The sequence below is a fragment of the Dryobates pubescens genome, chromosome 3 (assembly GCF_014839835.1).
Source record: "Dryobates pubescens isolate bDryPub1 chromosome 3, bDryPub1.pri, whole genome shotgun sequence".
Classification (NCBI taxonomy): domain Eukaryota; kingdom Metazoa; phylum Chordata; class Aves; order Piciformes; family Picidae; genus Dryobates; species Dryobates pubescens.
This window is the reverse complement of record NC_071614.1, coordinates 809,426-835,339: the sequence shown is the minus strand read 5'-3', so window position 1 is coordinate 835,339 and position 25,914 is coordinate 809,426. Positions and strand designations below refer to the sequence as shown.

The window sequence follows — 25,914 nt, the reverse complement described above, 5'->3', positions numbered from 1 at the left end:
GGCACGCTTGAAGCTGTGGAGGCAACCCCTGGGCCTGGCAGAGACAATGAAGCCTGCTGGCTGCTCCAGCTCAGGGAGCAGGTCTGTGCCAAGGGAGCAGGTCTGTGCCCAGCCCACCTCGGCTCTCACAGGAGATGGAAGAGAGAATGGTCTCAGGAATGTGGCTACACAAACGGCTTGGAACAAAAGCCACCTTCAGCTCCATCAGCATCCTCAGACCACTGCACATGCCCTGTGTGCCGGCTCCTACAGAGCCCATCACACTCTCTACCTTGATGGATAACCTCTGTCACCCTGTGTGGCTGAAATATTCCATGCAGTCCTGCCTGGAACCCAGGCTATGAGTGAGGTCACAATCTGTACTGATGACTAAAGCATCTGGCTAGAGGGATTTGCTGCCTGTGCAAAGCAAAATGCATGAGCCCTCCCTACTAAGCTCATTCTTCCCTTCCCTCTTTGGGCTGCCAGGTTTCTTGCTGCATTTTCAGGCAGGCTTTTGTTCTCTGCAGCCTCTTTCAGCACTTTCCTATGGAGCTGTAGCTATCAGATTTATAGCCCAGTGAGCCTCTTCCCCTATGGGGTGTTTTTCTGATTCCCTGAACTGCAATGACAGGATCAATTCAGGGATTACAATGGATCAGCAGCTGCTGCAAGGGCTGGAAAACAAAAGGGAGAGGAGTTGTGACTCCAAGCCCTGCTAGGCTGGCTCTTCCCAAAGTTCAAGTGCCTGGGAACTGCTCCTGGAAAAGCTATAGCAGAATGAGTGGGCAGGAATGTTCACAGAGCAGGAGCTCCTTGCCCCTACACAAACAGCCCTGAGCCCAGCTGGGTGTTTGGGGTAGGTGCTCCTGGGCCACTGCTGGGGTAGAAGTTACCAGTCCAGGCTCAGATGAACTGCCTCAGAAATAGCACAGAGGAAAATCCCAGGGCAGACAAACAGTCTGCTGGGTCTGAGGACCTGAGCAAACCTCTGCTTCTTTGCAAGCCCTGGGGAATGTGACATGTGTCTCTGTCACTCAGGTCTAACAGCATTACAACTGGGAAAGGGCTCAGAGATCAGCAAGACCTAGAGCCAGCTCCATCATCCCCCAAGGACATCTCTGTAGGCTTCTGTAAGTGCAGGTTCAAGAAGTGACTCCTTGTGCCTGACACCCTTCCCCAAAGGGATGGAACTTGCAGCCTGCTCATTTCTCCTGCATTGGCTAAAGCATGGCAGAAGGCAAAGCTCTCCCCATGCTCAACACATCCACTACCTGTTAGCCCCCCAGGTCTGACCCTACACAGGTGGGCAGTGAAGGAGCTGCAGATGGAAGAGTCCCAAGAGCTGAAATGCAGCCTGGCCTGGCCTGTTTGCATCAAAGTCAATCTCAGCCCTCCCTCTCTGAGACTTCCCTTAGACCTCCTCAGCTCCCTACCTTATCAGAGCCAATCACTCCCTAATTAACCAGCCAGATTCCAGTGCACTTTGCCAGCATTTTATGATCCTGCTCTCAGAGTCAGAATATTCAGTTCTTCAAGTTTCTGCTGCTCCCACTTTGGAACTGGGAGAAGGAATCTCTTTCTGGGAGCCTGGGGGAGCTCTGTAATGAGAAACAGTTGCGGGAAGGTAAGCAACCCTTCTGCTGCTCAGGGTTTGCAATATGAGGAGAAAGGGAAAGCCACATGTGCTCCCTCTTACTGCTCCAGCATCCAGGGGGCAGGAATGAATGCACAAATCAGCCCCCACGTGTGTTCTGTGGGGTTATGGGGAGGCTTTTTCCTAACTGGGAGTAAAGCAATTATTCTCTCTGGGCTGTTGCAGCAGCTGAGGGTCAGGCTCTTGCTAAGTGCTGCAGAAACACAGCTAAGGCAGCGCTCGTGGGGAGAGCTGGGCGCTGCAGCATGAGGAGCTGTAATGCAGAGCTCTGCAACCACTGCCCTGCACACAAACCCCTCCTGCAGCACTGCATGCCAGCCATGAGGCTTGCAGAGGATGGCATCTGCAGTGGGGAACTGAGCACTTCACTAGGAACCAGGGCAGATGGAGAGCCTGGGAGTTACCATCATTGCTGCAGTGTTGACAGCAGGAACCTTCTCCTGGGCCGAGGCACCTGAGGGAGCTCTGTTCCTTGAGAGCATCAGAGCAAGAGAGCTCTGTCAGAACTGGAGGGTGGAATGCTTTGGGCAAGGTCTGAGAGCTCTCAGATCTTCACTTTTTGTGTTGCTAGTGGACTGGGGTTTGATTTGCTTGTGCTGTACCCCAGATGTTAACTATTGGAGCAGAAAATTCTGTGCACCTTCATTCTTTGCCTTGGAGAGGACACAAACATTCACAAGAGGTTGACAGCCACAGAGGCAGATGTGCTGCAGCCTGCCATCACAGAACCATGGGCTGGTTGGGGCCAGACCTGCAAAGCCCATCCACTCCAACCCCCTGCACTCAGCAGGGACATCTGCAACTTGCTCAGAGCCCCGGACAACCTGACCTGCAGTGGTGCCAGGGATGAGGCATCTCCCACCTCTCTGGGTGAAAAATCCCCCAGCATCTGCAGGGAAAGGCTGAGGAAGAAAGTTTGAGGCTTGCTTGTGAGCCTCATAGGCACTCAGCTGCCTCTTGAAAATATTCTGCCAGAGAACTTCTCAGGCTGAAGGCTCTTCCCTAGTCCCCTCTTCAGATTGGCAAGTGTGGCACCTCTGTTATTTTAAGGCAGTGAGTGGTTCTTGTTAAGGCTGTCAGGCATAATGAATCTATGCTATTTTATTGGGAAATTGGGAATTTAATGGGCAAAGGCTGCTCTGCAGAGTATGAAATAGCTCAGAGTGAAGTGCCAGCTGGGAGGCATGCCAGTTAACCCAGTACAGCCTCCAACAAAGAGCAGCAGAAAGAGGAACGTCCTGAGCTCACCTGGAGCCTGTGAAGCGCAGCCCTCAGCACCTCTGCGTCCTGCTTGCTCCCAGGAACCACTCGGATCAGCTTCTCTCTGCCAGATCAGAACAGGGGGAGGACACTTCAAGGCTCTGCAGCAGCAGAAGGCAACAGTAAATGCATGCAGCCAGCTACTGCACTGCTGCTCTCTCCCAGCAGCTGCAACCTGGCAGGTGAGTTGCAGCTCTGCTCCTGAGCTTCCCCTGCCAGCAGCTCTTTGCTCTCTGCAGACCACGGAGCCAACCCGACCCTCCACTTCTTAGCAAAAGCTTTTGCTCCTTGCTTCCCCTTCAAGCTGCTCAGGCTGGCATCTTCCACACTGGGTATCTGCCTCACATCAGAGCATCTTTCTCCCACAAAGACCTTTCTGAGGGCAAGATGAGGTAAGAGACATGGGGTTTGTATGTTTAAACATCAAATGGGCTTTGAAGAGCTCAGAGTTTTCCTGTGTTAGAGAAGACCTTGGCAGAGAGGTGACTTCCAACCAGAGCACGCCTTTTGCTTTGTCCACCCAAGCTGGCACACCTGCAGTGATGCAAGCAGCTCTTCACACATGCTCAGAAGGTTCTGGATAACAGCAGCTCAGGCCAAGAGCTTTCTTTAGCAGCGCTCCATGAACATAACTTTGCAAGCAGGAAGCAAACTGCATAGCTGTGCATTCCGTGCCCTCCATCCGTGCCATGAGCTATGGAGCCCATAGCAAATGGAGGCAGTGATCATATAGCCAAGACCTCAGTTACAGGAGCAGTTCCTGGATCTGTGGTCTCAAAACCTGTTGAGCTCCCTCTTGGTTCTGACAGTCCAGTCACCAAGCTCACCCTCTGGTGCTCGTACTTGCCTAGAACCTTCCTTGAGTAATAACTTGAGAACACTCGGGCACAGAGAACGAGGGATAAAGGCATGAAGGGATTGCTGCTGCTGAACGGGATGGAGCCTGGGTGTGTTTGGCTGTGCCTGATAAGCAACCTCCTGAGTTCAGATGGAGACCTTGATCCCCACAGGAATGCGGAGCAGGGGAAGTCTGCACTCATTCCTGTACTTGGCACAGAAGCACAAATAGCTGGGAAGTGTAAGAGTTTGAGAGGGGATGAAAAAGACATCAGAGGAGCTGTCTCATGCATATTTTAGAAGCAAATGTCAAGGCAGTGGGCTGAGTTTTAATTTGGGACTGATCATTGGTGTTTGCTATGTATTTATTCATGGATGCAAGTTACAGCAAGAGAGATGAAAATATTTATGGAGTAAAAAATGATATGGCATGAAACCGTGCTGCATGGAGATGTCTGGAGCATGGGAAGCTTCCCAAGGCTCTGGAACACGCTGCAGTTTGGTTGTCTATTTTAAGGGAAAGGTTTTGTTTGTTTGTTTGAAAGTGATGTTTGTAAGTATCAGTGAGGGGCATTCAGGTGCCCCCAGGGAAAGCCTGAGGGGAGCTGTGCTTAGGAGTTAGGGCATGGAAGCCAACCAGCCTCACCTAGGGACGGGGGACTCCCCTCATAAAGGCTGAGCAAGACTCCCAGCAGCTTTAGATTGAGTCTGGACATTATCTACCTACCACACCTGGTGCCAAACCATGCTCCTCACTACCACATCTCTGCACCTTTTAAACATCTCCCTTCCAGTGACGAAGTTTCTTCTAATGGGGCAAACTGAGACCACCTCCTCTCGTCCTGCCACTTGTTCCTTGGGAGCAGAGCCCAACCCCCAGCTCACTGCAGCCTCCTCTCAGGGAGCTGTAGAGAGCAGTGAGGTCTCCCCTCAGCCTCCTCTTCCTCACACTGAACACCCCCAGCTCCCTCAGCTGCTCCTCCCCAGCCCTGCTCTCCCTTCCCCAGCTTTGGTGCCCTTCTCTAGACCTGCTTCAGCCCCTCAGTGTCCTTCTTGGAGTGAGGTCCCCAAAACTGAACCCAGGACTCAAGGTGTGGCCTCAGCAGTGCTGAATGGAGGGGGCCCTGCTGGCCACACCAGGCTGTAAGCCCTCACGATGTGGTGATCCATCCCAGTTCTAGCACATCCCTAACTCTGTGCCTTGATAAAAAGACTTCAGGATGCTGAGCTGCAGGAGGTTTACAGCAGCTCCCAGGCTTTCAGTCTGCCTGAGCAGCAGGGAGCGGAGGGGAAGGCAGAGCTGTGTGACGGGGGTGAGAGCTGTGTGTGGTGTGATGGCTCTGACTCTTTGAACTCAGCCTTCACATGCACAACCTGGCTCTGCTTTGATCTGGATTGCCCAAAACAAAGCCTGTGCTGCTTCTTTCCTGGTGGCACAACACAGTCCCCAGTGCCTTAGGTGAGGCTGCCCTTGCTCTCCTCTCACTGAGTGAAGGAACCTGCAGTGCTGCAGAAAACCAAAGCACACCAAATGCAGAATGGGATTCAAAAATCAAATCAAACTGAAGGCTTGGGGAGGGAAATAAATATTTTAGTGGCAGGGAAATAATTTATTCTCTGCAGACAGTTGCTGTGAGGCAGCTGCACCAGCCATTAAGGCAATTATATTTTGCCATTTCCATAAGCTGCTGGAGAAATCATTTCTTCCTCACCAGATTAATGCTGTGTCAGTTCTCTGCAAAATCACTTCTGACTGAAGGGAGTAGTGGAGATTCATGAGGAATAATTACAGAGGGAGAATTCCCCTGCTTTAAATACAGTCCTGGCACAGAGCAGGTGAAGACTTTGAGGCAATGCCAATCTGAGTACAACGGGAAAGGATTCACCTGGAAAAGGATCCAGTGGCTGAGGAGAACTTTGAGACAGGGAGTGGTGGATTGCTCTGGACTCACTGGACCCACTAATCCCAAAGCCAGCAATTTCCTATCCTCCCCAAAGCATGGAAAAACTCTCCAGGAAATGTCTGCTGAAAGCTAATTTAATCAAAGCCCACCCAGAGAACTTTTGTTTCTCCCAGCTCCACTCCCCAGCCGTTCGCTGCCCACAGGGGCTCTGTGCTACAGCAGGCTGGGGTCTCAGAGCTGTGGAGGTCAGCAGACACTGCAAGGTGTAAAAGCAGCTCCTGGGCCCTGTGCCCCTCTCCCATGCAGGGTGCCATGGATATAAACTGCAGCACAGCAGGTTCCACCTCCACACGAGGAGGAACTTCTCCACTGTGAGGGTCTCAGAGCCCTGGAGCAGGCTGCCCAGAGAGGTTGTGGAGTCTCCTGCTCTGGAGACTTTCAAGACCCATCTGGATGTGCTCCTGTGTGACCTGTGCTGGATTGTGTGCTCCTGCTCTGGCAGGGGGCTGGACTCAAGGATCTCTGGAGGTCCCTTCCAGCCCCTGACATCCTCTGATTCTGTGACAGTCTGAGCAGATGAAGCCAAACCACTGCCCCTCAGAACCCCCACACACCATATGGCCATAATCCAGCTCTGCAGGGACGTGGCTGTCGAAAAGGCCTCCTGCAAGCATCAATTCTCTGCTCTCACACACTTTGGGCTCCCAGGCCATTAGCCTAACTCGAAAATGAAGTGCTGGGAAAGTGTAACTATCAGTTCAGCTGCTCCCAGCTTCTCTCCTCTGTTCAGTATTCATGTTTAGCTGGGGTTTTTTTTGAGGAGCTATAAATGTCAGCATTAAATGGGGAAGTAGGCTGAGCCAAAAGTGATGGATATTGCTAAGTGATGGGAGAGATTTTAGAGGCTCTTTACATGCTCCAGGGCTTGCATTACACATTTATTCTGAAGGTCAACTGCCAGGAGAACGAGCTGTGTAACAAAGAGGCTATCAGCTCGGCAGATAAAGTGAACAAATGCTGAACTCCCTGGGTGGATGAGCATCTGGGTGCTGTTTGTCTGTGGAAGGCTGGCAATCTGCTGGAGCCTGACAGTTTGCTGCAGCAGTCAGTGGCATTCTGGTGCTGTTGTGGCTGTTGCCAGCACCCCTGCCAGCACACAAGCACAGAGTGATACAGAAATGCACCAGAGCCAGGGCTGGGTTGGGGAGCAGAGCAGGGCTGCTGGCACTTTGGATGTGACAGTGAAGAGATTCCTGGTGCTGACCAGGAATCAGCCTCCTTAATGCTCACAATTAATGAGCAAGGCTTAGGACTTGCATTTGGGCCATCCCCCAAAGAGCAGAGCAGCTGCTAACTGCCCTTGCCACAGTAAAAACAAGGGGGAAAGCAGAAGGCATTTCATTTGTGCCTCTTCTGGTGCCAGGATTGCAAATGAAACTAATGGGGCGGCAGCACACTTGGGAACACCACAGCACAGTGGCTTCTCTGTTGGATTAAGGAAGATTCATGAACTCTTGTGTGGCCCAAGACTGGTTTGAGCTTCAAGGGCAGGAGTGACTTCTCAGGGAGTATGGAAGTGGAAGAGAAGTGGGAGCATCATCACCAAGGGGAAGGAAGAGTGAGAGGTTTCTGACTGCTCAGTGGATGTATTCATGGTCTTGTATGGACAAGAAATCCTCTGGCTGCTTCTTCTGAATGCCTGCAAGTGTAGAACTTTGGGTGGTGCACAGGAACACCTTGGGCCAGAATTCTTCTAGCACTCTAAGTCCAGTCCTTAGCAAGCCAATTAGAAATGCCTATTTAGAGGCTTAGAGCAAGGCTGTAACCCTGAATAGCAGGGCTGAGTGGGAAGGTTTACCTGTTTGGAGAGAAGGGAGAGGAGTCAGCCTGTGCTTGCAGTGTGAGAGCTACCAGGAACACAGGGCAGTCCAGGCAGCCCATCGCCAGCTGCAGCCTGTGCAGAACTCAAGGGCCCAGTTTACAGCTGGCAATATAAAGCCTGTGCAGGCTGCCAAAGAACCAGATGTCTCCTGCCTGGAAGACTCCTCGCTCTTGGTTTATGGGTCCTGTGATTGATATCCCACAAGGACAGCAAAAAGCATTCACAATCTTGTGTGAGGTTCTGGGATCCCTGGCACAGCTAAGAGCTTTTCCTTCTTGTTTAAACAAGAGGTTGGAAATCTTTCCTTCCAGTTTGAAACCCAAAGGCAGGCCCCTTCAAGAGCTCATCTTGTTGCTTCGAGTTCTTTGGGCCCAGGGTCTGTTACCAATGTGATTTATGGAGAAAGAGAAGATGGAGTGCTGAGCCTCTTATTTAATTTAACCAGGTCAGTGTATGGCTGGGAAAGCCACAGAAGTGTGCACGAGGGTGGGGTGGCTTCGGTGGATTCTGGTCACACCATCAATCAAAATGCAGCACAGCTTCACTCTCTCCAGAGAATTGGGTAGCTTCTGGAGGAAAGAGCTTGTTTGCTATCAGCTGTCCAACACATCAACCTCCTGAGCCCACCTTCCCCAGGACTCCTGAATCAATGTCTGCTTCCCCCCAGCAGTTCACTAGGTAAATAATAAAACCAGAAAAGAAGGTGGCAGTGTGAATGATTTTATCTGAAGGAACAGCAAAGTTGTAAGCTTGAAGGAGAAGTGTAACTTGAAAGCCATCCTGTGAGTGGAGAATTAATGCACCGAGGTTTGGGAGTCCTTTATGTTAGCAAGAGAAGAAACTGAATCTGCTTCTTGGAAGCTCTGCTACACAAACCCCAGAGCTCATATTAGGTGGGAAGGGTTTTGCTTCCACCCAGGTGCAAAAGGGCTTAATGCTCTGAGCTGGCACTTGTGAGAGTCTCACCTGTCTGCCCGGGAATCACTTCTCCCTTCAATTAAGGAGTGTTCACTTCTGGCTGGATTCTGCCTACATTGCTGTAAATCATCAAGGCTGCCCTGCAGTACCTTGGCTGCCCTCCCACAACTCGATCTGGCGAAGCAGCCGCTCGGTGTCTGCAAGTCCAAGCTGTGGCTCCAGGGAGTTACTGCTGAAGGTGATGTGCTGGGCAGCTCCTCAGCCAGGAGCGGGCAGGGGAGGCGGGGATGGGGCTGCTGCGAGAGGCTGCCCAGCGCATCCCCGCAGCACCGCTCCCTGTGGCAGCTGGGGCAGCAAGCAGGCAGGATTTGTGCTGCTCTAACAGCCTTCAGCTGATTGCCTGAGACATTTGTTTATGACTTGATTGCTAAAAGGCATTTACCACACTGATTGCTTGTTAAGCATCAGTCTGGGACACAGTTTGCTAAACTGAGAGAAACCACAAACCTGGGGATCCTTGTCACCAAAACGTGTAGGATTTGATGTGCTCCTGTTGTTCAGACAACTGACTGCTGTGTTCCAAGAAGGAAGCAGCGGTGCTGCAGGAGCTCTGCTTCTGAAGCACGCTGCAAACACGTTCTGCCTAACAGCAGGCAGACAGCAAATGCCTGGGGCGGTCTGCAGTTGTCCTGGGAATTGGGTTTCCAAACCAGCTCAGATTTATGAGCACAATTTTCCTCAGACACCTGATACAGTAAGGGGTTTTACAGTTTTTATCTTAAGCAGGCAGCTTGTTTAGTCTGCCTGGCTGCATGACATCATGCTGCTCCCACTCGCTGGGCAGCAGACAGTTACCTTTGTGTGTGCTGCTTCGGCTTCCCGGGCCAGGAGGTGTGAGGGACACCTTTCCCACCTCAGGAATGCTGGTGCACACAGTCGTGTGAAAGTGTAAAACCAGAGGCAGGCTCAGTGAGAAAAGGACATTGTTACCAACTCCACCGGGATGTGAGCTGCCCGGGGCTGGAGAGGGTAGACAGCGTCTCTTGGAGCAGCTGTTTATGACCTCCTGCTGACTGCCTCTTCCCTGAGCACAACTTCCAACTCTCACACCCAGAAAACTACTGAAGCCGAGCAAATAAACCCACAGAACCCAAAGGGACCCAGGAGAATAGGATACCAAGTTCAGAGGGGGCCACAGGCTCTTGCATTCTTGCTCACTGTGCTAAGAGAGGAGCTTTGGCTGTTGATGGCTGGTGCAAGCTATCAGTTTGTTTCAATTTAGCTTCTTTCCTGCTGCCATCATGCACAGAAATCAAGGAAATGCTGAAAGGAGCTGCTAGCTCCTTAAACCATCTCATCAGCACTTGTCACCTTCCATCCAGCTGAAACCAATCCCTAAACTGGAAGCATTCATATTCATAACAAATCAAGTTGATTTTCACCTCTCCAAGACTGCTGCTTAGCACCCTGACTGGATCCACTGCCCAAAGACCTGTGTCAGGGCTGAGACTACTCTTACTTGATTATACTGCAGACAGGAGACAGCAGAGGCCTGGAGTTATCTGCTGATGGGTGGCAGAAGGCCACAGGTTGGTTGTGACAGAGACATGGGGACAGTGAAGCGGAAGAGGGGTGAGAGCTGAGACGAGGAGGAAGAGCAGCAGGTTTGGACAGGGCAGGCTGTAATCTCAGCTCAGCACCTGCAGGGCCAGCAGCAGGAAAGGCCCTTTGAACACCACAAGTGAGGAACCATGAGCACATCTGAGCCCAGTGTTTATTTTTGTTAGATGTTTTTAAATCCATCCCCTGCTTTTGCACCAATGCACCCTCACAACTGACACTGCCTCTCACACTGGGCTCTGAGATAAGCCCATAAAGGGAATCAATTTCCAGTTGCAGTTATTTCAGTCTCTGAGGCTGTGCTGTGCATGCTGAGCCACACTTGGTATGCTGTGGGAATTAACTCCACGCTCAGAGGCTCTGAGCAGCCTGCTCTAGTGGGAGGTGTCCCTGCCCCTGGCAGGGGGCTTGGAACTAGATGATCTTTAAGGTCCCTTCCAACCCAACCCTTTCTATTCTAGGATCCACACAAATACAGAGCTGCACAAAGCCATGAAATTGTCAGCTCCATCCTTCTGCAGCTTCTTTCCTGTTCTCCTCTTTCTATGCCCAGCTCTCCTTACAGAAAGTTTCATGGCAAAAGGAGCTGGCATGCTACATGGCTGAGAGAAAGCTGCCAAGTCCTTCCACTATGCAGGCAGCAGCACAGTCTGAGGTGCTGCTTTGAGTTTGTACCAGAGTTTGGGGTGTTCCATCTCAAATGACAAATAGATCTCATTGCCAGCCTTCCATTTTTCCTTTGGGAAACAGAGAGTGGAGTGGCTCAAGCCAGACATCAAGATAACCTGTGGCCGTCACAGCAAAGGGCTCTCAGCCTCGGCTCATCCAACAGCCAATGTTTCCTCCACTTACTCCCTACCTAACTTCTTCCACTATGATTCTAATTATACACTGCCCTGTCCCCATTTCGCAGGAGCAATAATTAAGCTCAAGACAACAACCCACCCCAGGCAGTGGAGACACAAGTCTTGGCTGCAGTGAGGGGTGTTTGGTGTCCCTGCACTGGAGGCAAACCTTGTTTTACGAGCAAGACTTTGCTGCTGAAAGCAAGCCTCTGCCTGTTCCTTGTAGACAACAGCTTCCAGCCTCCTCCTGCCGTCCCTTCCTTGCACAACATCTGGTGTTTTATAGCCCTGCACTCGCAGAGCAAATGCCCTGCGTGCAAGCCGATAACTCGAAGAATATTACCTTAAGCCCACCCATTCCTTTTTGGCAGCAGCAAACTCCTTTATCCAGCAACTAATTTAACAATTCCTCCTTTGTCTGCTTGCCCTCTGTGTTGGTTTTCTCCTGGAGAACATCTTGTTTTCCAATGGGGCAGAGGGGCTCCTGGTTGCTGAATATACCCTGCAAACACATGCAGAAGTCTTCACTTGCTAAGCCACTCTCCATCATCTTTGAAAAGTCATGGAGAACAGGAGAGGTGCTTGAGGGCTGGAGCAAAGCCAGTGGCACTCCAGTCTTCAGAAAGAAGAAGAAAGAGGTTTCTGTCATTTTTTCTCCTGCTTTAGCAGGAAGGTTGGAGTGGATGATCTCCAGAGGTCCCTTCCAATCCCCATCACGCTGGGACCCTGTGATTCTACTCACAGCAAGGTGAATCAATTTCTCCTGTTGCTTGAGATTTTCATGCCCTCAAGTAAGACATTGTTTGACTTAGACAAAAAAACACAATTTCAAGTTCACAGAATTGTTTTGGTTGAAAGAGATGTTAAAGATCGTTGAGTCCAACCCTTCACCCAGCACTGCCAGGGCACCACTAACCCATGTCCCTCGGCACCACATCTCCATGGCTCTGAAACCCCTCCGGGGATGGGGATTCCACCGTCCAGGTCTTGACAACCCTTTCCATGAACAATTTTTTTCCCCATTAGAATTGTCCCCTGAAGGAGCCACCAACCCTTCATCCATCTCAGAGCTCGGCAAAGCCTCCAGAACTACTTTTTTCTCCCTACATAATCACACTTTCTGGATGGGGAAAGTGAGAAATGAGCAATAAAACTTTTTAAAGTGGAACGGTAAAACTTTTTCTTGCCCCTCAGTGCAGCATCTTCCCCGTTGCTAGCGGAGACTTAGAGCCGTCTATGGCAAGCCGGCGCCGGGACGCGCCGCAGCTGAGTGGAAACAGGCACCGGAGCAGCTCCGCAGCGGGAGCCGAAGCCCAACACCTACGGACAAGCGCCGTGGGCATGCACAACGCAGGGAGCTCCCTGCCCCGCCGGGGCGGAGGAGAGCGGCGGCCGGAGGAGAGCACAGGGACGGCGGGCGGGGGAGCCGGGGTCGGCGGCCGGGGGTCGGCGGGCACTTACCCGTCGTAGCGGACGCGAAGGCCGCGGACCGGCAGCGCAGCCTGGAGGCAGAGCAGACAAAGGGGCAGGAGGGCGGCGGGGGCCCCGCGGAGCTGCATGGTGCAGCCGGCGCGGAGCAGTGCGAGGGCAGAGCAGGGCCGGGGGAGGACCTCGCCTCGCAGCCCCGCCGCGCCTGGGCACGGGGCCGTCGGTGGGACGGGGCGGGGGAGGCTGCTTCCCGCCCGCGCCCCCGCCCTGGGAGGGCTGAGGGGAGCCAGGGGGCTGCTCGCCGCCGCCCGGCTGGGGCCGGCCCCAGCCCCCGGGCGGGAAGGGCGAGCGCCGGCGGGGCAGGTGCTGCGCCGAGGCACCGGGCAGGGGCACCGGGCAGGGGCACCGGGCAGGGCGCCGCCGCGATTTCCCCGGCTGGGCAGAAGGGTTGGGGCTGGTAAGAGGCGGAGATCCGAGTGCACGAAACACAGGGTCCCGAGGAACCACGAAGGGAGGGGAAGGTGGGATTTCAAGCGGCTGGGGTTGCCCCAAAAGCTGGGGCCTGAGTGGCTTCTGTTGCAAAATAATTTGGCTGTTATGCTAACATTTCTGCTTCCAAGAGGAAACCTTGACTCCCTTGGAGTCAGGCAGAATCTTATGACGGGCTTGTGTGGCTCTAGATTGCAGTCTCAGGTCCTGCTTTTCTGCAGCACTCCCTGAGAGTTAAATGGAAGAGGAGATGAGAACCTCTGAACTACCGTTAAAAGGTTCAATTAAGTGAAAGAATGGAATCCCACAAGCGTTTCACCTCCAGTCCTGCTGCTACCCTGTTACTCTGCAGCGGGAGTGGGACGTGGGTTACATAGTCCTTTCTGGTTTGTAGAAAGGAGAGCCAGTTAAATATTGAGGGTGCTTCAGAAGCAGCTAAAGGAAATTAGACAAATCACAAACAGATCAACCCCCGTGGGAGCCTTTAGAAGCCAGGGTGATGGATAACAGCAGAGGACAGCACTACCAGCCTGATGAGCTCTGCTCCTTAGCATGGCTGTGCTCTTGGAAAGACTGCTGGACTTGTGCTCTTGCTTTATATGGATGGAATTCCCTCTTAACACCACCCATAGGAAAGAAAAACAGCTCCTGTGAAGGATCTGCGGCAGGCAGCACTGGGAAGGAAAGCTCCTTCTGCCTTGAGACCCTGCCTTGAGACACCTGTGGCCACCTGCCTTGAAACTTCTGGTTGAGTTCTGAAAACAGAAAAAAAGCATTGCTGCTGAGAAGCCTGAGAGAGAGATGGATCAGCCTGGGTAAACCAACAGCAGTGTGCCAGGGTGCAGACTCTCTCTAAAGCGTCTCTTCAGCCCTGCCAGCACTCAGAGAAACAGCATCACCAAGATTTCCTCTGCCTGAACCTCTGAGCTTTTCACCTGAGTGCATCCTCAGTCCTTCAGCAGGGAGGAGTTTGCTCTGGCCTCTGTGTTCCGGGGAAAGCTGAGGATGGCAATTAAAGGTCTTCCTGCACCTCCCCCACACAGCATGTCTGTTTACCCTCTGTACAAACCACTCGTGTCTAGTTAAACTGCACACTTGGGTTGCACTCCCCTCCAGCCCTCTGAGCTTCTGTGCCTTGCAGCCACGGAAGACCTCAGCCCTCCCCTTCTTTCATGGAACCAGGACTTTGGAGCTGGGTTGCAGATGGGGATACTGAGAAGCGGGGAGGGTGAATCACAGAATTGGCAGGGTTGGGAGGGACCCCAGGGATCATCCACTCCCAACCCCCTGCCATGGGCAGGGACACCTCACACTGCAGCAGCTTGCTCACAGCCACACCCAGCCTGGCCTTAAAAACCTCCAGGCAGGAGGCTTCCAGCACCTCCCTGGGCAACCTGTGCCAGTCTCTCACCACCCTCATGGGGAAGAACTTCTTCCTAACATCCAAGCTGAATCTACCCAATTCTAGGTTTGCTCCATCCCCCCCAGTCCTATCCTGGCACCCTAAAAAGTCCCTCTCCAGCTTTCCCCTTCAGATACTGGAAGGCCACAATAAGGTTTCCTCAGAGCTTTCTCCTCTCCAGACTGAACAGCCCTAGGAGAAATGATTTGTCCCAGGAGAAAGAGCAAGTCTTTGGCAACTGCAAGCCCAGCACAAGGGTCTCCTGACAACCAGTGGAGCATAAACCACTGTAGATTTGTACTAGGTTGTGGTTTTAACCTATACAGCAAACAGCAGTGCCCAGAGCCTCAAACCTGTCTGAGCACACAGGCTTAGGCACAGCTTCGCTTCTTTCGCCCCACAGCGAGCGGCAGGGCTGCGCTCAGCCCCTAGCTGCAACTGACAGGTCGCTTGCAACCACCGGATACTCAGGAAGGATTGTTTATAACGCTGAGGAGGAAGGAACAGCCTAAGAACGGTGTTTGCTGCCCCGGGGAGCTGGGTGGCACTGCTCACAGCAGCTGCTGAGGCACAGGCTGGCCGGGGCTGAGCTGTTCTTTACATCCACTGGCGTTTCCCATAGGTGTACACGCAGAAATAGGTAGGAGGGAAGGGCACCTTTGGAAGAATGAGTTGGGTACAGCAGTGTGCTGTGTGGCTCCCCAGGGAACTCCCAGCTCCTCTGCAGGTCTTGGTGTCTTCTGGGAAAGGGAGCATTAGGTAGAACACCATCCTGGAGGCAGGTGAAGCAGTAACTACTGAGTTGTTAATTTATCTGTCAGCTGCACTGGCATGAAAAGTGTCTCTCCTCCTCCTCCTCCCTTTCTCACCCTTAATGCTGCCTGATAATTATCAGGTCATTTCACCATCTGTGCCTGGGATGATATTTTGATTGTCCTCCTTCAAATCTGGATGCCTTGAGAGCTCCAAGCTGTATATAATTAGTGTGCTTCAGAGCTTGAATACTGAAAAATGCTGAAAGGGCTGGAAAATGTGAACAGGGAAATATCCTGGCACTACAGCAGGCTGCCAGTCCAGTTTTGAGAGGTTAAAAAGCCAGGGACTAGAATCTAGATCTGGGGAAAGATACCAGAGAACAGAGGAGGGAAACAGGAGGAACCCCCAAGCCCCTTGTAGAGCAACCACCCTCATGTGTCACAAGCAGGCAGTGTTACAGTGAGTGTCTCACATCCCCCAGGCTCTGTGTGGCTGCAGGAGTGCACAATCCCTCACAAAAGCATTTAGCCCAGCTACACATGAAGCCTAAGCATGGCAGGCAAGCTCTCCAGGTGAAGGAGCTCAGTTCAGATCCAATTGTCAACTCAATTACTCAGTTTTCAACTCAGCTGTCTTGCTAAGCTTTAAAAGTTGTTTGCTTTGGTTTTGTTTTCCATCCCAGCTGCTGTCCTGCCCATGGCATGCACCTGGCACACCAGACAAGCACTGAACACTCTGGGACCCAAACTGCAGGGTGACAACTCCCCTTGTTCTGAGACACCAAGGAAGAAGAGCTGTGGGAGCTTTCCCTGGGAAGGAATTAGAGTTTGTTGCTCCCTGTCAGTGCAAAGCTTAGCTGTGGGGATCCACAGTTGGTGCCAGGGATGCTCTCTCTGAGTAACATCTTCATCAAGATGGAAGTTCCTTGGCAGAATCCCATGCTGCATCCTGTGAGGCAGCTGCCACTGGGGATAAACAAGTGGCTGCAGCTGAGCATGTTGTTGTTCCCAGAAAAGGGGAAAGAAGGCTGCATGTACTTTGGCCAAATGCTGTCACCCTGGCTGATCTATCTGATAGTCAGAATTGGGCTTATCCATGCACCATGGAAACTGTTTCCATAGCAAAAATCTCTTCAGTCAGAGACAGCTCTCTCTGGATTAAACCCAAGGATCCAGACTGATAATCTAGAGCTTTCTCTGGCAGCTGGCAAGTTCAGGACACGAGAGGAAATTGCCACACAGCTATCTGAAGGCTGAACCACCCCACTGCTGCAGCAGACTCTTGCCCTCCAGAGCAAGAGAAGTGCCAGGATGCCTCCTTCCATTCCATGCACCCTTGGGGTTTCAAATGCCACCAGGTGGGCTAGAGGCAGCTGCACATTCTGTGAACGTTCTCAGTTACCTGCCAGACAGACAGACAGCTGATGGCATCCCTTTGCAGGACAGCTGTGACAGTCCTCCTCTGATGACACTGAAGAGTCCTGTTCAAAACTCAGGAAGCTTTGAGCCAGAGACTATGAAGAATAAATTCTAGGAGGGAGGCAATGGCATGAACTTGTCTGAAGTGCCTGTCAGAACCTCAGTTCAACTTATTTCCTTCAGCTGCACCATGCAGGACTCCAGGAGAAGATACAAAAGCCTTTACTTGGTAAGGAGCAGTCTGCCTCTGCCATGAAGTTCCATCCTGATCTCTCTAGCAAACATGGACTCGGGTCCAAAGCTTCACACCTTTCTGACATGTAATTCACTTTCTGCACCATTGGCTTCTAATCACAGCTGTGCTGCCCTCACTGGGGGTTGACATCTGTAGAATCAGCTCTATTTTATTTAACCCCTGCTGAGCTCCACTTAGGTTTTATGTGTGTGTCCCAGCAAACACTCTCCAGGAAACACCTCGGCCGTAAAGCCAGAGAAATCTCTTCTCCTTCACTGCAGAATCCTCCCTGTGTTTGATTTTCTTGCCGGCTTCCCAACGCGGCTGGCGGCTGCGATGCGCTCAGAGGGCTGCGCCGCCCCTCCGCAGCGATTCCCTTCCATCTCCTGCCATCTAGTGCCAGAACCACCGCGTCTGCACCTCCGACCCTGGCCCAGGCTCCGGCAGCTTCCCTCCGTGCAGCTCAAAACCGGCAACACATCGTGGTGGTTATGTTGTCAGCGCTCAGCACCTCGGCATGACACAAACGGCTCAGACACACATCGCTGTATAGGGCCCAAGATCTCTCCTCTATTTATGGGTTCTGATGCAAGCACCAAACCCTTGCTTTCAGTCTTTGGGACCCATTTGGCATTCAAACAAGGAGCAAGTTTGCATTCCAGCATGCACAGTTTAAGACAACCCATATTTAGGCTGGAAAAGACCTCCAAGGTCATGGAGCCCAACCATGAACCCAGCACTGCCAGGGCACCACCAACCCATGTCCTTCAGCACCACATCTCCATGGCTTCAAAACCCCTCCAGGGATGGGGACTCCCCCACTGGCCTGGGCAGCCTGGGCCAGGCTTTGACAACCCTTTTGAGGAAGAAATTGTTCCTCATGTCCAACATAAACCTCGCCTGGTGCCACTTGGGGCCGTTTCCTCTTGCCCTCAGCCTCCTCTTCTCCAGACTCAACACCCTCAGGGCCCTCAGCTGCTCCTCCCCAGCCCTGCTCTCCAGACCCTTCAGCAGCTTTGTTGTCCTTCTCTGGACCCGCTCCAGCCCCTCAATGTCCTTGGAGTGAGAGGCTCAAACCTGAACTTAGGATTCAAGGTATGGCCTCACCAGTGTCCAGTACAGAGAAATGTTCTCTTCCCTGCTTTTGCTGACCACAGTCATTGCTGATCCAAGCCAGGATGCTGGTGGCCACCTTGGCCACATATTACATCTTACTCCTCTTCCTGTTCTTACCAGCTCCTCAAGAAGGTTTTGTTCAGCAAATACCTCTTGGAAAAGGAATCTGAGTTTTCCTCGTGTCTCTCTGCCACATTCCAGATGGTCCCAAGTTCCTCTGGACAACAGACTCCCTAGCGGAGGAAATAAGCCACAAATTGTTTTCTGAGTAGCCTCTGGCAACCTGAGTGAAAATGAGACACAACAAGCAGGGAGGAGAACTTTCCTTTTCCTCCTCACCTAAGGCTGGGGGAAGTTGGTCAAGCTGCTGCTATTCCAAAAATGTTTCTGCTGGGATGGGGTTAGACCCTGCCTGGGTAGAGATGGACTGGATGGGAAAACACCCTGCCAGGGTCTCAGCCTCTGCTCAGGAGCTTTAGTTCTTGGTGGACTTACAACCTGAAGACATGTGTGTGGGTTTTCCAGAGGATCAAAGGGCCACATTTTGTGGCCCTTCCCACCTGAAATTCAAGTCCCTGCTTCAAAGAACAACCTGCTAAAACTTTTAACACACCCAGGTCGCTCTCCTTTTACAGCCAAGCCAAGCCCATCCTCAGCCAGTTCTGACTCCCCAGAACTGAACTGTTGAACTGCTCTCACAGAGATCCATCCCTTTCCTGCTCTCCCCCGTCCCAGATGTCGAGCTGACATGATACTTGGCCTGCAGACAGAATCTAAGGGCCACCGACTGATAGCTGGCAGAGCTGTAAAGGACTGAACCCAACATTTTGGGTGGGAAGTGGTGCACTTGTTAATAGGTGCTGCTGGTGCCCTCTGCCATGGGAAGGAAGCAATGCACCACGCAGGGAAATGCAATGAGGCTGATCCTGTTTTCTGCTACTGCCATGGAAATCAGCGGAATCCACAACTCTAAAGCCTTTTACTGAGCCTTTCTTCTGCTGAATCCTGCTTTTGCTCTGATTTTGCTGCTGTGAGGGAGATCAAACAAAACCACCTCTCTTCTTGAGCCTGGGACTTCTTGTGCTGGTGGAAGAGAAAAGGCACAAACCAGAATATCCCACCAGTGCCCGAGCAGGAGGCTCAAAGGGGAACAGAAGAACACTTTCCTCTCTAAAGCTGACCCACTCAGTTTGATTGGATGGCCAGGGAGGGAAAGCTTCCCTGCCTTCATTCTGTGCTGTTCCTAGTTGGCTCTAAAAGGTGCCTGGATAAAAGAACTGAAAGCTCAAATAGACCTCAATTGAATTTGGAATTCCCTGAAGTGCATTTCTGTAGCTGTTTACTTCTAGCTGCTCCTGAAAGTTCCTCTGGTGCTGATGAAAGCTGTAAAAGCATCCCTGTAAATTAGAAATACTACAGGCTGGCAGCTTGCTTCATAAAGAGCTATACTGCAGAGCCAGGCAGCACTGTCACCATACCCATCCGTCCCCAAGTGGAGTAAAGAATGGGCAGCACCACAGAATCTGACTCCTGAAGGGAGCAACCAAAGAGCACTGCAAATCCTGGTGCTGGGGGTCAGCAGGGATGAGCACAGACTCAGCTGGGTGGCAACAGGGCTCTGGTGGAGCCTTCTCCAGCCCTGCAGGTGGGATGTGCTGCTGGCACAGGGTGATCTGTACCCCTGATCTGCCCTAGGTGCTGCCCACGAGTTCAGGCTGTGGGCTCAGTCACACAGCACTGGCCTCCAGCCTGTGCTCTCCCTCATCAGCTGGGGATGCTCATGCAGTGCAGCCCCTCAGCTCACTTGTATTCCCCATCAGAGTCCTTGGCCACCATCCCTTGATCCGAGCGCTAACAGCAGCGACTAAATGGAGTCAGATCCTGCACTCTGCATCTGATGCTCCTCTCAGATGTCCTTCTGCTCGCTGGGAGAGCACCGTGGGATGCAGACTGCTTTGGCAGGGGGCAAATAAAGAATCACTGACCCTGTTCTGAAGGCTTGATGCAACATATGGTGGAGCCAACGTGTGGGTTATGCTCCCTGCTCAGTGGCAGCACACCACAGCCAAGCCTGCTGATTAGGAGCATTATGATGGATACAGAGAAGAAGTTTTGTTCCAATCTATGAGCTATGTGGAGGTAAAAACACCAGTGCCCTGCAGACACAAAGAGCTCTGGTTGGAATGCAAAGTACAGACCATGCAAAGAGAGTTTTACCCCAGCTGAACCAGGGGTCAGCTCTGGGAATGCCTGAGTGCGGATTGCTGTGGACCCCATGTCCAGGCTCTCCACAGCGCTGGGGCAAACAGTCCGGGGGGGTTTCTGTTTTTCCTCTAGGATTGGTATTTAGGATATTTTCTGACCCGGGCCCACGAGAGGGCACTGCACGGCAAGAGGAACAGGTGGGAGCCACAGCCAGGACGTGCAGGTGCTGCTGGTCTGCGGAGGGTGTCTCTGGCGCTGCTGTGGCGTGTGGGTGCCTGAGCAAACAGGATCAGGGCAGGGGCGCAGGGATGGTCTGCAGCAACAGCCCTGCTCCAGCTCCGCAGAGCCAAGAGCAGGGAGGGAGACACCAGCTGCCAGGACAGCGCAGGACTGAGATAGGAAAGCAGCTTTGGGCAGGGTCTGCAGGCCAGCAGCGGCTCCAGGGCACTGACCTGAGCTGGCTCCTGCTGAATCCCAACCCAGAAACATCGCCCTCAGTAGAAAGGGGAGGATTTGCTGAGGATGGGGCTCCTCCTCTTTCTCTTCCTCATCCTCTTCCTTCTCCTCCTCCTCTTTCTCATCCTTTTCCTCCTTCCTTCCCTCCTTCCTTCCCTCCTTCTTTTCATCCTTCTTCTCCTCCTCTCCCTCCTCCTTTCCCCCCTCCTTTCCCCCCTCCTTTTCCTCTTCTTTTTCCTCCTAATTTTCTTCCTCTTCCTCTTCTTTTCTCCTTCCTTCTCCTCTTCCTGGCCAGTGAGCCCTGATTCTCCATCAGTGCCCTGGCAGGTTTTGAGCTGTGCCTTTGTCTTGCTGACAGGAGTGTTTGTGCGCTGCTTGGCCCCACGCTGCAGGAGCACCTGTACAGGAAGCTTCCAGGGCTCCAAACAAGGTCATGGTGGCTGAGTGGGAATTTTTACCATGGAAAATGAAATTGCTACTTCCACAGGAAATTCCCCATCATCCACTCCCATGGCAGCCTCGGGTGCTGTTCCAAACCTAACTTTTCTTCACGTGGCTGATGTTTCAGTGCCCACAAATCCTGCAGCCACCTTTGCATCCTGCAGCCAGCAAAATCCTGTCTCAGAGCAGCGTGGTGCTGCTGCTGGACTCCACAGAGTGATGCTGACCTTCACAAATAACCAGGAGGGGATGAACCCCGAGGCACCACCTGGCTCTGTTCAGGCTGCATTGCTCCTTGGCACAACAAAAGTGCAGCAAGTCCTGTGCTCTGCTCTCCAGGAGGAGTTGCTCAGTGCTGGATGTTGTGCTGGGATGAGAACAGAAGAGTAGCCAGCAGGTGGAGGGAAGCGACTCTTCTCCAGTGTCTGGCAGGTCAGAGCTGCTGCTGGAGCAGGGTGCCCAGCCTCGGGCTCCCCAGGAGCAGAGAGAGGTGGACATGCTGGGATGAGCCCAGAGAGCCAGCAGGGAGCTCCCAGGGCTGCCAACAGGGTGTATGAGGATGGGCTGAGAGAACTACTCCTAGAAGAGCAGGTTAAGAGGAATCCTAGGTGCTGACCCAACCCAGAGCAGGCAGTGATGAGGATGTAGCTCCACAAGCAGCAAGGTGTGGAGAGCTGGAGCCAGGATCTGCTCAGAGCAGATGAGAGGAGACACAGAGAAGCTGCCACATGGAAAATGCTGACTCTGGGAGAGGGAAATCTCCAGGGCACCGCTGAAACACTGGAGCAGGTTGCTCACAGTAGCAGACACTAAACTCAGCTGGGTAGCCTGTTCAACTAGTATCAAAAGGGTTTGTGCCATCAGCCAAGGAGGAAAGCTGTGATTATTGATTACTGATTATTGATAGGCTGAGGCCCTTCTCCCCTCAGTGCAGCCTGGTTTTGTTGTCATGTGTGAACAAACTGGGGGAAAAACTGAGGAAACTCTGGAGTTTAGCCAGCGTGGTTTGCCTGCAAGGCCTAGATGCAGAGGTTGAGATCAGGTAGAAGGCAGAGTAATGCTGAACCTTTCCCCCTTTCTGCTGTATAAAATTAGTTTTCTATTTCCAGCTTAAATCTTCATTTTTCTAAGCAGCTTGTCATGGCTTAGAGTGATAAATCAAAGTGGTTGTGTTAGGGAAACAAAGCCCTGGGAGATGGAGGAGCTGAATGAAGAAGTTTGTCTTTCCCTGTTCACTCAGTCTTGCCTGAGGGAAATCTGTAGTGGTCTGCTTGACATTTTGAAGCTCACTGGGGGCAAGCAATGTGAATATATTGATGAAGTCATCTGTGTTATGAAAGGGAAGGTTAAAAATGAAGTGACTCAGAGCAAAATATCATGCTTTAAAGTATTCTACAAACATTGAACATCAACGTGTAACCCTTTCATCACAGGACCACAGAATGGTAGGGGCTGGAAGGGACCTCCAGAGATCATCCAGTCTAATGCCCCTGCCAGAGCAGGAGCTGCCAGAGCAGGAGCACCCAGGGCAGGTCACACAGCAATGCATCCAGGTGGGTTTGGAAAGTGTCCAGAGGAGGAGACTCCACAACCTCTCTGGGCAGCCTGCTCCAGGCCTCTGCCACCCTCACAGGGAAGAAGTTTTCCCTTCTGTTCCCATGGCATCTCCTCTGCTCCAGCTGGCACCCAGTGCCCTTTGTCCTGTCCATGAACATCCCTGAGCAGAGCCTGGCTCTGTCCTCCCCACACTGCCCTGCACATCTTTATCACCAGCGATGAGGGCAGCCCTCAGGCTGCTCTGCTCCAGGCTAGAGCCCCAGCTCCCTCAGCCTCTCCTCGTGCCTGAAGAGCTGAGTGTGTTTTTGAAGGCACCTGGATGGTGTTTAGACTTTATTTGGCTCACTCTTTCCCCATCCTTCTCCTGCCTTCCCAGAGAAGCAAAGCCTATTAAAGCTATGCTGTAAACCAGCAACATTTCTGCCTCCAAAGAACTTCTGCAGCTCATGGTGACATGTTTGTGCTTTTTCCTGTACATAGCTAAAATGAATGGTGGTGGTTCCAGCAGGGTTTGGCTGCTGCTCCATACCTCACTTGGGTCTTCAATGGCCAGCGAAGGCAATGGACTTAGGGTAACTTCTGTCAGCTGATACCTGCCCTCCTGTCCCCTTGTTTCATGGTTCAGGCACATGGCTGAGGCTGCAGAGCCTGAGCTTGTTACACAGAGAACACAAAAATCATGGCTGGGCTGTGGAATATCTTGCTATGAAGTGCCACTGTGGTCAGCTCCCTGCTCAGGTTCTTGTAACTCCTGCTTGTACAAATGGATTCAGTTCTTCATGCAGAGAGTGCTGCAGTCCTGAGCTGTGCTTGGTTGAGCTTTCTGGGCACGTCCAGCCTCACTCTGCTCTGCTGGTAATAGCCTCTAACAGAAAAATGTTTAAAGGCTTCATTTTGGCAGAAGCTTCATCTTCTGACAGTACCAATCCCACCTGGGGAAGAACCCTCCAGGGTCTCTCTGGCATAGTTATCATTCTCTCAGCTCCCTCCCCAAGCAACTGCGTCAGCCCTAATAAAATTCAAATTAACTTTGCAGTTGAGTTTAAAGTTTCCCTGTTCTTGATGGATAGGTCTGGCTGAAACACCTAATTCAGAATGACTTCAGGTCAGCACTGTCTCTGCTCTCCTACTCTCTGAAGGGCTGGAAACACAAAATATCTGCTTTGGGTATCATCAACAGGAACTCTCCGGAGCCTGATGGCAGTTTGTTGTGCGACTCCAAGCACTGAGCTCAGCCTCTCAGCTGGTTTCTATTATCTGTGCAGGTCGGTGGATGGCAGGAGAAAGGAGGAGAGGAAAGCAGCGTAGCTGCCACGCACCTCAGAGCCCCTCTGAGCTGGAGCAGCCTGCCCTGGCTCTTCCTCTGGCAGCGACAAGGAGCCGTGCTGCAGGCGTCGGCTGCTGGAACCACGGCGGAAAGCTGGAGGCCGGTTCCGTGCTGGGATCCGCAGCGTGACTCGAGTCCTGCACAGATGTGTGCCTTGCTTTGGGACATCTGCTTTATGTTACCTCTCCTCCTGCTCCCTCTCTCTCCAACACACTTTGAGCAGAAAAAAGTAATTTCTGAGAGCGCAGGAACCAAGGGCTGGGGGTGGGGCTTGTTTCTGTTTGGGGGGGGCTTGGGGTTTTGTGTGTGTCTTGGGCTTTCAGTTGCTTGATATTTGAGGCTCCTATATTGCTTTACCCGGCAAATAAAGCCAGACAGAATTTTTAGCCTAATTAGTAGCCTTGCTTAATTTGCTGGAAATCTTAAATGAACCTTCAATACCTGCAGTACCTCAGGGTGCATCTTCAGCGACTGGAGACCGCTGGTCAGTTTCACACCGCAACAGGAGGTGAAATAAACCAAGGGGGCTGCAAAAAAGCCAGGAAGGGACTTTTGAGGAGGGCTTGTGGCAGGATGAGAGGGAACGGATTGAAGCTTGAGCAGGGCAGATTGAGACTGGAGATTAGGAAGAAATTCTTTCCAGTGAGGGTGGGGAGACATTGGAGCAGGTTGCCCAGAGTGGCTGTGGGTGCCTCCTCCCCAGAGGTGTTCAAGGCCAGGCTGGATGAGGCCTTTTATTTTATCCCCCCCCCAGTTTTGGTGTAGTGAAAGCTACAAGTGGAGCAATTCAGCTTTCCCCTGAAAGGAGTGGAAGAGAGTCACTTGCCCTGGTCTCGAGTACTGACAGCAGGCTGCCAGGCAAAAGGGTAGCTGTAGACATGGCCACGGTGTGCCTGGTGCTCAGAGCTGCCCTGGCTGTTGCTGCACAGCTGCTGTGGCTCCGGGTTCCGTGGCCTTATGTGAGTCACAACCATCTCGACAGTGCTGTCAGTTATGCTTCTGCTGGCTCCAGCAGCTGGAGCTGCCTGAATGGGGGAGCAAGAACTGCCTGTGTGAGGACAGAAAGTGTCAGCTGGGACAAAGATCACTTTGGCTTTAAGGTCTCCTGGCAATGAGCTGACAATGTGAAGGGAAGGGATTCTTACTGCGGTAGATGGTGGGGAAGAAATAGGACAGGAAGCTGCTGCTGCTGCCTCTCCTTAGGCTTCACCCAGCTCTGGGAGTGTGCACATGAGGTGTGAAAACCACTGGCCTAGGGCTGGAGCCAAGGGGAATCTCCCAGGTCAGAGATGCCAGCTGTCTTATTTCTGTTCTCCTAAGAGGACAAAGTTCTTGCTGACAGGAGGCTTCACCACTGACTCCTGAGAAACAGCACCAACATGCATTTAGGGGTGGGAAAGTGGTAGCTTGGTGTTCTCCCTCATTGCTCTTGGACCCCACTTGCTGGTTATCACTTGAGGAAACTTCCTGGGCCCCAGGGTGTCACATCTTTTTGCCTTTCCACCACTGCATCAGCTCATTGCCCCTTGTCCTGTCCCTGGGCACCAGTGACAAGCGTCTGGCCCTTTGTCTCTTGCTGAGCATTGCTCAGATCCCCCCTGGGGCTGCTATCCTCCAGGCTCAACAGCCTCAGGGCTCTCAGCCTTTGCTCCCCGCAGAGATGCTCAATCCTCAGAGCCTCTACTGGACTCTCCTCAGTAGCTCCTCATCTCGAACTGGAGAGCCCAGAACTCCAGATGTGGCCTGACTGGGACAGAGCAGAGGAGGAGGAGACCCTCCCTTGACCCGCTGGCCACACTCTTGATATTTAATGATGATTAAAGGCAAGCAAAGCCAACTGCGGACTCCCCGGCCGGGGATTAGTGCTCTGACACGCTGCCAGCCTCGGTGCTGCGGCTGCTCCCCAGGCGGCAGCTCCCCAGCCCCGGTGCTGCGGCTGCTCCCCAGGCGGCAGCTCCCCAGCCCCGGTGCTGCGGCTGCTCCCCAAGCGGCAGCTCCCCAGCCCCGGTGCTGCGGCTGCTCCCCAGGCGGCAGCTCCCCAGCCCCGGTGCTGCGGCTGCTCCCCAGGCGGCAGCTCCCCAGCCCCGGTGCTGCGGCTGCTCCCCAGGCAGCAGCTCCTCAGCCCTGTGCGCAGGCAGCCGCTGCCACCCCGCTCCCCGCAGCCGCTTCCTTTCCTTTTCCC

General features: G+C 52.7%; 1 protein-coding gene across 1 annotated transcript in view; it reads right to left on the bottom strand.

Moving 5' to 3' along the window:
- The window catches only part of CPA6 (carboxypeptidase A6), a 33,627-nt gene extending 21,166 nt beyond the window's left edge, over nucleotides 1-12,461 (bottom strand). Inside the window, exons 1-2 of the mRNA XM_054180130.1 lie at nucleotides 12,364-12,461; nucleotides 2,885-2,960 (exon numbers count right to left, since the gene is read on the bottom strand). Coding sequence (XP_054036105.1) covers nucleotides 2,885-2,960; nucleotides 12,364-12,461 — 174 coding nt within the window. The remainder of the gene's footprint in view (nucleotides 1-2,884; nucleotides 2,961-12,363) is intronic.
- Between the last annotated feature and the right edge of the window lie 13,453 nt (nucleotides 12,462-25,914).